This window comes from Callorhinus ursinus, unplaced genomic scaffold (genome assembly GCF_003265705.2).
Source record: "Callorhinus ursinus isolate GAN/ISIS: 27379988/994484 unplaced genomic scaffold, GSC_fseal_2.0 scaffold1, whole genome shotgun sequence".
NCBI lineage: Eukaryota > Metazoa > Chordata > Mammalia > Carnivora > Otariidae > Callorhinus > Callorhinus ursinus.
The window spans coordinates 103,482,493-103,495,018 of record NW_027397063.1 but is presented as its reverse complement, the minus strand read 5'-3'; the positions used below and the strand labels follow the sequence as shown (position 1 = coordinate 103,495,018).

At 39.4% G+C, this 12,526-nt stretch overlaps 1 protein-coding gene across 2 annotated transcripts in view; it reads right to left on the bottom strand.

The window, feature by feature from the left end:
* ANKUB1 (ankyrin repeat and ubiquitin domain containing 1) overlaps positions 1 to 12,307 on the bottom strand; it is a 34,851-nt gene extending 22,544 nt beyond the window's left edge. The window contains exons 1-2 of one of the 2 annotated variants that reach the window (XM_025870092.2): positions 12,132 to 12,307; positions 10,418 to 10,561 (exon numbers count right to left, since the gene is read on the bottom strand). In XM_025870092.2, coding sequence (XP_025725877.2) covers positions 10,418 to 10,561; positions 12,132 to 12,221 — 234 coding nt within the window. In that variant the 5' untranslated portion in view covers positions 12,222 to 12,307. The remainder of the gene's footprint in view (positions 1 to 10,417; positions 10,562 to 12,131) is intronic. The other variant, XM_073898615.1, reaches the window with a different exon arrangement.
* Positions 12,308 to 12,526: the final 219 nt, after the last annotated feature.

Genomic DNA, 12,526 nt, shown 5'->3' with positions numbered 1-12,526 from the left:
CTTTCTTTCTTTCTTCTTTTTTTTTTGCTTCTGACTGAATTGTATTGTTTGAGCACAGTTATTTATGAGGGTTTTTTTTTATTATTAACATATAATGTATCATTTGTTTCAGGGGTAGAGGTCTGTGATTCATCAGTCCTACATAACACACAGCGCTCACCATAGCACATACCCTTCCCAATGTCCATCACCCCACCACCTCATCCCCCAAAACCCCTCCACTCCAGCAACCGTCAGTTTCTTTCCTGAGATTAAGAGTCTCTTATGGTTTGTCTCCCTCTCGGTTTCTTCTTGTTTCACTTTTCCCTCCCTTTCCCTATGATCCTCTGTCTTGTTTCTTAAATTCCTCATATCCATGAGATCATATGATAATTGTCTTTCTCTGATTGACTGATTTCATCTCTAGTTCCATCCACATCATTGCAAATGGCAAGATTTCATTTTTTTTAATGGCTGCATAATATTCCATTGTGTATATATACCACATCTTTATCCATTCATCTGTTGATGGACATCTGGGCTCTTTCCATAGTTTGTCTATTGTGGACATGGCTGCTATATACATTGGGGTGCAAGTGCCCCTTCAGATCACTATATTTGTATCTTTGGGGTAAAGACCCCGTAGTGCAATTGCTGAATCATAGGGTAGCTCTATTTTCAACTTTTTGAGGAACCTCCATGTGATTTTTCAGAGTGGCTGCACCAGCTTGCATTCCTACCAACCATGTAGGAGGGTTCCCCTTTCTCTGCATCCTCACCAACATCTGTCGTTTCCTGACTTGTTAATTTTAGCCATTCTGACTGGTGTGAGGTGGTATCTCATTATGGTTTGATTTGTATTTCCCTGATGCCAAGTGATGTTGAGCACTTTGTCATGTGTCTGTTGACCATTAGGATGTCTTCTTTGCAGAAATGTCTGTTCATGTCTTCTGCCCATTTCTTGATTGGATTATTTGTTCTTTGGGTGTTGAGTTTGATAAGTTCTTTATAGATTTTGGATACTAGCCCTTTATTTGATATGTCATTTGCCACTATCTTCTCCCATCCCATCGGTTGTCTTTTGGTTTTGTTGACTGTTTCCTTTGCTGTGCAAAAGCTTTTTATCTTGATGAAGTCCCAATAATTCATTTTTGCCTTTGGCAATGTGTCTAGGAAGAAGTTGCTGTGGTCGAGGTTGAAGAGGCTGTTGCCTGTGTTCTCCTCAAGGATTTTGATGGATTCCTGTCTCACATTTAGGTCTTTCATCCATTTTGACTCTATTTTTGTGTATGGTGTAAGGAAATGGTCCAGTTTCATTTTTCTGCATGTGGCTGTCCAGTTTTCCTAACACCATGTGTTGAAGAGACTGTCTTTTTTCCATTGGACATTTTTTCCTGCTTTGTTGAAGATTAGTTGACCCTAGAGTTGAGGGTCCATTTCTGGGCTCTCTATTCTGTTCCATTGATCTATGTGTCTGTTTTTGTGCCAGTACCATACTGTCTTGATGATGACAGCTTTGTAATAGAGCTTGAAGTCCGGAATTGTGATGCCTCCAGCTTTGGTTTTCCTTTTCAACATTCCTCTGCTATTCGGGGTCTCTTCTGGTTCCATACAAATTTTAGGATTATTTTTTCCATTTCTTTGAAAAAAGTTGATGGTATTTTGATAGGGATTGCATTGAATGTGTAGATTGCTCCAGGTAGCATAAACATTTTAACAATATTTGTTCTTCCAATCCATGAGCATGGAACATTTTTCCATTTCTTTGTGTCTTCCTCAATTTCTTTCATGAGTATTCTATAGTTTTCTGAGTACAGATCCTTTTGCCTCCTTGGTTAGGTTTATTCCTAGGTATCTTTTGGTTTTGGGTGCAATTGTAAATGGGATTGACTCCTTGATTTCTCTTTCTTCTGTCTTGTTGGTGTATAGAAATGCAACTGATTTCTGTGCATTGATTTTATATCCTGCCACTTTACTGAATTCCTGTATGAGTTCTAGCAGTTTTGGGGTGGGGTTTTTTGGGTTTTCCATATAAAGTATCATATCATCTGCAAACAGTGAGAGTTTGACTACTTCTTTGCCATATGCACCCCAATGTTCATAGCAGCAATGTCCGCAATAGCCAAACTGTGGAAAGAGCTGAGATGCCCTTCAACAGATGAATGGATAAAGAAGATGTGGTCCATATATACAATGGAATATTACTCAGCCATCAGAAAGGATGAATACCCAACTTTTACATCAACATGGATGAGACTGGAGGAGATTATGCTAAGTGAAATAAGTCAAGCAGAGAAAGTCAATTATCATATAGTTTCACTTATTTGTAGAACATAAGGAATAGCATGGAGGACACTAGGAAAAGGAAGGGGAAAATGAAGGGGGGGAATTGAACGGAGAGATGGACCATGAGAGACTATGGACTCTGAGAAACAAACAGGGTTCTAGAGGGGAGGGGGGAAGGGGGATTGGTTAGCCCGGTGATGGGTATTAAGGAGGGCACGTACTGCATGGAGCACTGGGTATTATATGAAAACAATGGATCGTGGATCACCACATCAAAAACTAGTGATGTATTGTATGGTGACTAACATAACATAATAAAAATAAAAAAAAAAAGGAAAAAAAATAAAATTGCAGACAGCATATCAATGGATCTTGCTTTTTTATCCAATCTGATACCCTGTGTCTTTTGATTGGGGCATTTAGCTCATTTACATTCAGGTTAACTATTGAAAGATATTAATTTAGTACCATTGTATTGCCTGTAAGGTAACTGTTACTGTATATTGTCTCTCTTCCTTTCTGGTCTGTTACCTTTGGGCTCTCTCTTTGCTTAGAAAACCCCTTTCAGTATTTCTTGTAGGGCTGGTTTGATCACAAATTCTTTTAGTTTCTGTTTGTCCTGGAAGCTTTTTATCTCTCCTTCTATTTTCAATGACAGCCTAGCTGGATAAAGTATTCTTGGCTGCATATTTTTCTCCTTTAGTACGCTTCATGTCTTACTTTTTTTCTTTTTTTTTTAAGATTTTATTTATTTATTTGACAGAGAGAGATATAGTGAGAGAGGGAACACAAGCAGGGGGAGTGGGAGATGGAGAAGCAGGCTTCCCGCTGACCAGGGATCCTGATGCAGGGCTCGATCCCAGGACCCAAGGATCATGACCTGAGCCGAAGGCAGACATTTAATGACTGAGCCACCCAGGCACCCCCGTGTCTTACTTTTCAATAAAAACAAATACATAGTCTATTTCATGATAAGAATCCCACTTTGTCTTAAAAACCCATGTGCAAACTCATTGTAAATAAATACATGTGCATTAACAATAAAATAGGAGGTGTGCCTGGGTGGCTCAGTTGGTTAAGTGTCTGCCTTCAGCTCAGGTCATGATCCCAGGGCCCTGGGATTGAGCCCCACATTGGGCTCCCTGCTCAGCAGGGAGTCTGCTTCTCCCTCTAACCTTCCCCCCCTGCTTGGGATGTCTCTCTCTCTCTCTCTCCTCTCTCTCTCACTCTCTCAAAAAAATAAATAAAATCTTTAAAAAAAGTAAAAAATAAATAAAATAAGAAAAGTTAAAGAGAAACAGATGGAAAGAAAACAGAAGTTAATGCAAGTTTTGAACACTGCTGTACAGTTCTCACAAGTTCTGTTTTTTTATATTTTGCTGTTCTGGAGTTGCAGCACTAAATAAGCAGAAACTTGCCTCAATTATTCCAGAGTAGATGAAAAGAGGAAATAGTATTTGTTTTTGTTAAACCGAATGAATTCAAGTTGAGATGTCTTCATAAACATCTTGATCTCATAACCTTCTTTTGTATGAAAGTCATCCTGGAGAGGTTATTCTTGGATTCTAGGACATTGAATTAAGACAACTTTCTTTACATACTATTCTTTATGGCTTATTTTAGAAAAGATAGCCATTTTTAAATTTTTAAATTATTTTTTAAAGATTTTATTTATTTATTTGATAGAAAGAATGAGCACACAAGCAGGGGGGCACACCAGAAGGAGAGAGAGAAGTAGGCTTTCTGCTGAGCAGGGAGCCTAATGCAGGGCTCAATCCCAGGACCCTGGGATCATGTCCCGAGCTGAAGTTGGACGCTCAACCAACTGAGCCACCCAGGTGCCCCATTTTTTTTTAGAAACATGTTTTCATTTGTAAATTATACATTGTTTTTATGTTAAAAAAATTTTTTTTTAATTTAAGTAATCTCTACACCCCTCATGGGGCTCGAACAAGGACCCCAGGATCAAGAGTCCCATGTATCTCTGACTGAGCCAGCCAAGCATCCTTCATTTGTAAATTATACATTTTTCTTTTTTTCCTTTCTTTTTTTGAGAGAGAGAGAGCACACATGAGTGGTAGGAGGAGGCTCAGTGGGAAAGGGAGAGAGAGAATCCCAAGCGGGCTCCACACCCAGCGCAGGGCTCGATGTGGGGCTTGATCTCACGACCCTGATATCATGACCCGAGCAGAAATCAAGAGTCAGATGCCCAACCGACTGAGCCACTCAGGCACCCCTAAATTATACATTTTTAGAAGCATATTTATACATTTTTTGGGGTGTGTATAAAATATATTTAATATCTGAAGTCACATATTATGTGTCTCCTGTACTTTGGTGTTTATGCATTAACTGTGTCTTTCAAAAGCTAAAGGTATATTATTTTGAACCAATTTTAGACCTTCTAATTTTGTTTAAGAGTCTCCAACTTGTCTGATAGATATCTACTCAAGACTACCACAGGGGCACCTGGGTGGTTCAGTTGGTTAAGCATCTGCCTTTGGCTCAGGTCATGAATCCAGGGTCCTGGAATTAAGCCCCGCATTGGGCTCCATGCTCAGTGGGGAGCCTACTTTTCCCTCTCTCTCCCCGCCGCCCCCCCCGCCCCGCCGGTGCTCTCTCTCACTCTGCAGTCTCTCTAGAGTAAATAAATAAATCTTAAAAAAAAAAAAATACTACCGGGCACCTGGGTGGCTCAGTCGTTAAGCGTCTGCCTTCAGCTCAGGTCATGATCCCAGGGTCCTGGGATTGAGCCCCGCATCGGGCTCCCTGCTCCACGAGAAGCCTGCTTCTCCCTCTCCCACTCCCCCTGCTTGTGTTCCCTCTCTCGCTGTGTTTCTCTCTGTCAAATAAATAAATAAAATCTAAAAAAAAAAAAAATACTAGAACAGTAAACTCAATCTCTCACCATAAAACAACATTCCAAGGATGCCAGAAAGGATTAACTAAGTATTAACCCCAGTCCTTGCTTGGTTGGTGGAAATATGGTGAGAGAAGGAGGCAGGGAACCCAGCAGGAGTGTTAGGGAAACTGAGCCCACCTCACACTTTATTTTATTTTTATTATTTATGTATGTATGTATGTATGTATGTATGTATTTATTAAGAGAAGGAGAGACGAGAGAGGTGGCAGAGGGGCAGAGGAAGAGGGAGAGAGAGAATCCCAAACAGACTCCATGCCTAGTGCAGAGCCTGATACAGGGCTTGATCTCATGACCCTGAGATCATGACCTGAGCTGAAATTAAGAGTCAGACATTTAACTGACTAAGCCACCCAGGTGCCCCCTACCTCATACTTTAGAAGGCACGACCTGTCAGAGAGTTACTTGTTAGCCCCCTTTGCAGCAAGGGCTGGACATGTGGCCAGAGTGCTGCCAATCAGGCCTACCCACCAGCCCTACTTTGAATTAGGAGACAGTAAGTCAGAGAAGCGGCAGACACAGGGCATTGTCCCTGGCAGTAGCAGATCTGATGATGCATTGCTGGTCTGGTGGCAGGGCTGGAGGCAGTGTCCAGTGCAGGCTTTGAGGGCTTAGAGGTGGCTACAGGGGTGGCCTTCCTGACTACTTCTGGGCATGATGAAGACATTGTTTCTGGCTGCATACTCTCTGAACCCGATTCTCTAGTCTTCCTGTCAAGACTGTGAACTACCCAGTAGCCTTTCAATATGTTTATTTTCTGCTTAAATTGTCCAGGCTTTGTTTCTGCTGCTGTTTGCAATTAAGAACCCTGATGCTGGAAAGGAAAAAGGGCAAGGATGCCGGAGCACCTTGCCTTGAGGGTACAGATGGTGGAGAGATGCTGCAGTAAGGGAGGGAATCCAAACCCTGAAATGCATCTCAATACCTTGCTATGACGTTTCTGATAACAATCATGTACCTTCTTGTTAATTTTCAAACTTTACCTCTCAAGACCTTTGTCAACTTATTTATTCATCACATTTTTATAGAGAGCCTACCATATGCCAGGTACTATTTTAGGCACTGGGTGTCAACAGTGAATAAAATTCAAGCAATAGTTTCCACAGTAACACTGGTTAGAGGAAAGGGGGCAAATGGGATAGTACTTCTGCATGCCCAGCAATAACCTAGGACTTTCCACTGCATCATGCCATTGTTTAAAGAACACAGTGCCCTGCAGCAGCAATGAATGGGCAGGATTGATTCCTGAGTTAATAGAACTTGGGTGTATATCCTATAGAAGGTATTTCTTATGGTTTCTATAGGACTTTTTCCCCTGAGAAGGAAAAATTAATGCGATATTCTTTCCCCACTATTCTCATATCACTCCCCCATTCACTTTTCCAAATATGTCTACATTACTATTAAAGGAAAAGGTATAATACACAGGGAAACTGGAAAATATATTAACTATCTAAAAAATGTATTTAGGAGCAGATCACCTTTTAATTTATCTAAAGTCTTTTTTTTTTTTTAAAGATTTTATTTATTTATTTGACAGAGAGAGAGAGAGAGAGAGAGAGCACAAGCAGGGGGAGTGGCAGGCAGAGGGAGAGGCAGGCTTCCCGCATGAGCAGGGAGCCCGATGTGGGGCTCGATCCCAGGACTCTGGGATCACGGCCTGCGCTGAAGGCAGCGGTTTAACCAACTGAGCCACCCAGGCGCCCCTATCTAAAGTCTTTCCCTCTTTTCACACAAGCAAAACCTTGTAATTCGGGCGCCTGGGTGGCTCAGTCGGTTGAGCGACTGCCTTCGGCACAGGTCATGATCCTGGAGTCCCGGGATCGAGTCCCGCGTCGGGCTCCCTGCTCAGCGGGGAGTCTGCTCCCTCTGACCCTCTCCCCTCTCATGCTCTCTCTCTATCTCATTCTCTCTCTCAAATAAATAAATAAAATTTTAAAAAAGAAAAAAAACAAAAAAAAACCCCTTGTAATTCACACACACGTTAAGGACAATAAAGAAACCAAATATTTTGGATTTATTTCGCATCACATAATGTGTACTTATATATTTTTAAAGATTTTATTTATTTACTTAGAGAGAGAGAGAGAGAGAGAGAGAGAGAGCGCAAGAGCTTGTGCACGCGCACGAGCTGGGGGTGGCAGGGACAGGGGAGAGAGAGAAGCAGACTCTACGCCGAGCAGGGAGCCTGATGCGGGGCTTGATCCCAGGACCGACCTAAGCTGAAGGCAGATGCTTAACTGACTGAGCCACCCAGGCGCCCCTCTACTTGTATTTTTTTCAAGAAAGAAAATTGCTTACTTGGCAAATTCTTAAACTTTGCAAAAGCATTGGTTTACATCTTGATATGTCTAAGTTGTACCAAAATAAATGAAGAGACAAGCTCTTCAAGATTTTCGGTAGGTAGAATTAATTGCATGAACTAACATAGTTAAGAAGAAAGGTACTACTTAAATTTGTATATATCTAATTATGCAATAAAGCAACAACATGACTTAGAATGTAGCCTTTTGTTACCTAAAATAGATTAGACTGCTTAGAACTGATCTGACTGCATTCTCTGAGGCATGGGATAGTTGCATGAAGTATTTTTGTTGTTGTAAGCCCACTTTGGGCTATGATTATCCATACACAGTAAATAGTGTGGACTTTTGAAATAGGCCTCTTTTATCATCTAATCTAAACAGGAATTAAGTCAGGATGAAAATCAGTATTTATGGTCTTTGCAGGTAATTCTCTTCCTTCAGATTCAAGATACTGTTTTTCTTCCCAAATCCAGTCATGAAATTCTCTAAATGTGATTCTACTGGAGAATCTGGAGAAGGTGAAGATTAAGATCAGTAAGATTTCCATGGAACTTGAGAGTTTTTATTTAAACCCTGTGTGTTGGCCAGTCCTATGATGCATAATTATATTCTGCCTCTCTTGAGTAAACCCATTTTACCTCTATACTCTATTTTTTTCCATTAGGAGTTTAACTCCAGGGGAAGGTTAGAGTTCAGTGCAAAGACAACTTGCACCACTACGATAGATGACGCTTTATTGGCAGAATTTATGAAATATTTTTGTTTTATTTTTTTTAAAGATTTTATTTATTTATTCATAGGAGACAGAGAGAGAGAGAGAGGCAGAGGCAGAAGCAGGCTCCCCGCTGAGCGGGGAGCCCAATGCGGGACTCAGTCTGAGCCGAAGGCAGACGCTTAACCATCTGAGCCACCCAGATGCCCTATGAAATATTTTTATAAGTAAATCTATGAAATAGGTTGCCTCTGGGGAGGGAAACTGGGGGCCAGAGTTGGGAGGAAGACTTTTTACTATATATACTTTTTATATCTTTTGTATCAGTGTGAATGTACTACCTAGTCAAAAATAAATAAAAGTTAGAATTTTTTAATTAAGGAAAATAAAACCAGTGCTGAGTTAAATAATAGTATCCTATTCATACTCTTAACACACATTATCTACATCCCTCAATAGCTGTGGCTCAATCCCATCCCTCCAGCAGCTCAAATATCAGTAATAAACTTATGCCACTATCTCCAAGTAAGCAAGGAACGAGGTCTCGAACATCATTATTGGTGCTGGAAAACTCCAGGCTATTTTAAAGGGTTTATCCTATACAGCACCCAAAACATAGTATATATATTTAAAGACATAAGGAAAGACATTTAAGAAATGAGATGAAAAAAAGAGAAATGAGATGGAATTTAGTCTGCCTAAAAGAGTATTGTACTATAATTTTCTTAGTGTCAGAAGGAGGAAACAAGAAATCAGAGTTGTTTTTATTTACCTTTTTGATAATTAAACATTCTTTAAGAATATAACAATAATACATGAATAAATGCTCATAAAACATTACAAACACATGTACAAATATGTTATTTTTGTTACTTAAATGGGATCACACAATGCTAATTTTTCTGTGTCCTGTTTTTGCTAGTTAGTAGTAAGTATTTTAGATTTTTTTTAAAACAAAAACTTCTCACTTAGTCAATGAAAGAGGGTATGTGCTATGGTGAGCGCTGTGAATAGTGTAAGACTGATGAATCACAGACCTGTACCTCTGAAACAAATAATACATTATATGTTAAAAAAAAAAAAAGATAGTAGGAAGGGAAAAGTGAAGGGGGGAAATCAGAGGGGGAGATGAACCAAGAGAGGCTATGGACTCTGAGAAACAAACTGAGGGTTCTTGAGGGGAGGAGGGGAAGGATGGGTTAGCCTGGTGGTGGGTATTAAAGAGGGCACGTACTGAATGGAGCACTGGGTGTTATATGCAAACAATGAATCATGGAACACTACATCAAAAAAAATTTGGTTTTAATAAAGGTTGAAATAAATTAAATGGTAAAAAAAACAAAAAAAAACCAAAAAAGTTAGCTTTGGCTATCGTAAAAATTTTTTAATGCTAAATATGAGAAAATTAGTGCCCCATTTAGCAGAGAATGTGTACTTAGTTTCTTGGTTCCTTGTGGCTCATGTTTTCATATAGGATAAAGAACTAGTATTGAATAACATTTCTTACCTATTGATCAACTCTTAAACTCTTTAGGCCACCTGTCTCTTTAAGAAATTGTCAGAAGTTTAAAAAAAAGAAAAGAAAAAAATTGTCAGAAATTAAGGATCCTCCACCCAGAAGATCTCTAGGCACATAATTTTGCATATTTTATAATTTTAGGGTTTTGTAAAGTTCTTAAAGCCCATCCATGGACCCCCAATTAAATACCACTAAGTAAGGACGCTATAAATGGAAAAGGCTATCTCCAGGTGTAGGTATGTACACCTAATTCATGAATGGCTACTTTGGCTGGATTTGGATGTAGAAATTGCCTTTTCATGCTTATTGTTACTGAGAATTTCTTCCCTCTCTTCACTCCCCTGCCCTTAATCCATTGTGAATCCAAGGAAGTGATCGAATCTTCCTTCTACATCAATATTTCAGATCCACCCCTTGCCCTCATTCCAGTATTGGTTTGTGGGATGTTCTGGGATGACTGGTGCAGCAACAAGGGAAAGGACATAAGGAGTAAACAAGGGGAACTCCATCCAGTCTCTATACCTTATTTCCCCATACAGCAGAGATCATACATAAGACAAGTTAGACGAATGGAAGAGAGGAGAAGCCAAGAAGAGAAAACTTCTTCCTAAGTTATGAAATGACTTTTGTTGACTTATCCACAACTTTATTCAAAATGAGGTAGGTATCTGGAACAATTGTTATTCTGATCATACCTTAACAAAGCATTTGAGAGTTGAACCAAAAGATATTCCAATATCAGCAAGATTCCAGCTGTCCTTTAGGGCTGCTCCAGCATACATCAGCTCCAGATACCACCTGCCTTGTTCATCTTCAGAGAGAGGAATGTGGAAATAATCCTTAAAAATCAATAGCATATTATAAAAACAGTGTATCTTGACATTATTAGACCAGTAATATAATCTCTTTTCTTTTACATTTTTTTTTCACTATTATAAAATTGTTTTGGACAGGTGAAGAAGTACAGGACAAGGGTTCTTAACTTGGAGCCTATACACCTCTCCAAAAGTTTATGGATAGAGTTTAGATGGGAAAAAACTATATTTTGTTTTTATTAACTCTAAATGAAACTGAGATTTTCTTTCAATTATGTATGTAGGCAACAAACTAAAGAAGCAGTAGTTGGCTATACCTATGACTTTGTCACCAATAGAAATCACAGATATTTTCATATCACATTATAGTTGCTGCAGAAATCTCAAAATATTATACAGATCACCACTTTGAAATTACAACAGTTATTAGATACATTGCTAAAATTTGAGAATGTGTTAATAAAGAAGCCCACATGTTACTATATCACAAATTTGTTTTTTAATGTTTGAAAATTGTATTTCAATAATGCTGGTTTCCTTTTCTTTGTATGTATTTTATTGTATACATTTGAAGACATTCTGAGGAGTCCATAGGCTTCACCAGACTGCCAAAGGGATTCATGACATAGAAAGGTTAAGATCCTCTGTGTTAGAAGATCTAGATTTCAGTAATCATAGTGATTTACCAAATATCATGTAACTGTGATTCAATAAATGAGCCTTAGCAAATGGGAATGATCATCTCCGAGTTACATACCATCTGATGGTTGAGACCTAAATATTTGTCTTAGTTTCCCATTGTAGAGGGAATATTGCTTTCTTTTTATTTTTCAAAGATTTTATTTATTTGACAGAGAGAGACACAGCAAGAGAGGGAACACAAGCAGGGGGAGTGGGAGAGGGAGAAGCAGGCTTCCTGCCAAGCAGAGAGCCCGATGTGGGGCTCGATCCCAGGACGCTGGGACCATGACCCAAGCTGAAGGCAGACGCTTAACGACTGAGCCACCCGGGCGCCCCATAGAGGGAATATTTCTAAAAATTTATAAGAAAGCTACTGAATCCAAATTATTTCTTATTCTGGTTCTATAATCGTAGGTAAGATGGTCAACCTCTCTGAGCTTCAGTTTCACTGGATGCAAAATGAGGCTGTAGCTCAGAAGTTGTTTAAAGTTCTCTCCATCTCCAAAATCCTTTGTATCTTTATAGTTGCTTGCTCACCAAACGTGCCATCTGACAACTGGCATGCTCTACTTACATAGTTAAGAGTTAATGTCCTGTTTTTGTCCTTTTATGGAGAATTGCAGTAATACTCTGGCCAGTGCTCAACCCACACATTTCATAAAGAGATGTCAAACTTTTTTTTCTTTTTCCGGAGTATTTCCTGACTCAGTTTGCTTCCTGTCTAACACCTCCCTCCATAGTTACTATCTTCTTATCAAACTGTTGTGTAAGCAAATAATGATATTTTCAAATAGTTTTAGTTTCCTGTTTGCTGAAAATGTGCCTAATAGTATCTCTACCTCATGTACAGTTTAAAGCCACTGTGTAGTTAAAATTAGTATACATCTTAGTGGCCTAGGTACAAAGTACATACCTTTATCATCAGCTTGACAGCCTCCACGGTCTCATCTACTGAAACATCAAATGGTTCAAAAGATCCCTCAAAGGCTATGAAAATTCTCATTCTCTCAAAAAATAAAACAAAGCAAGCAAGCAAACACAAAAAACCCCAACCCTACAACTTTTTTCAAAGAATTGGATAGCTGGAAAAATTCCAATTCACAATTATGAACAAAAATGATGGCCAGAGGCAGCTATTACTATCTAGCTTGAAAGTCGAGCTGAGAGAAAGTGAAGAGACAAGTCCTGCTGTATGAGTACTGGGCAACACAGACAGCAGCTGTACTGGAGGAAATGTTTCCCTGCCGATGGCAGTCAACAGCCACCTTGTTCCTATGGTACAGAAGCCAGCAACCTTGACAATGGTTG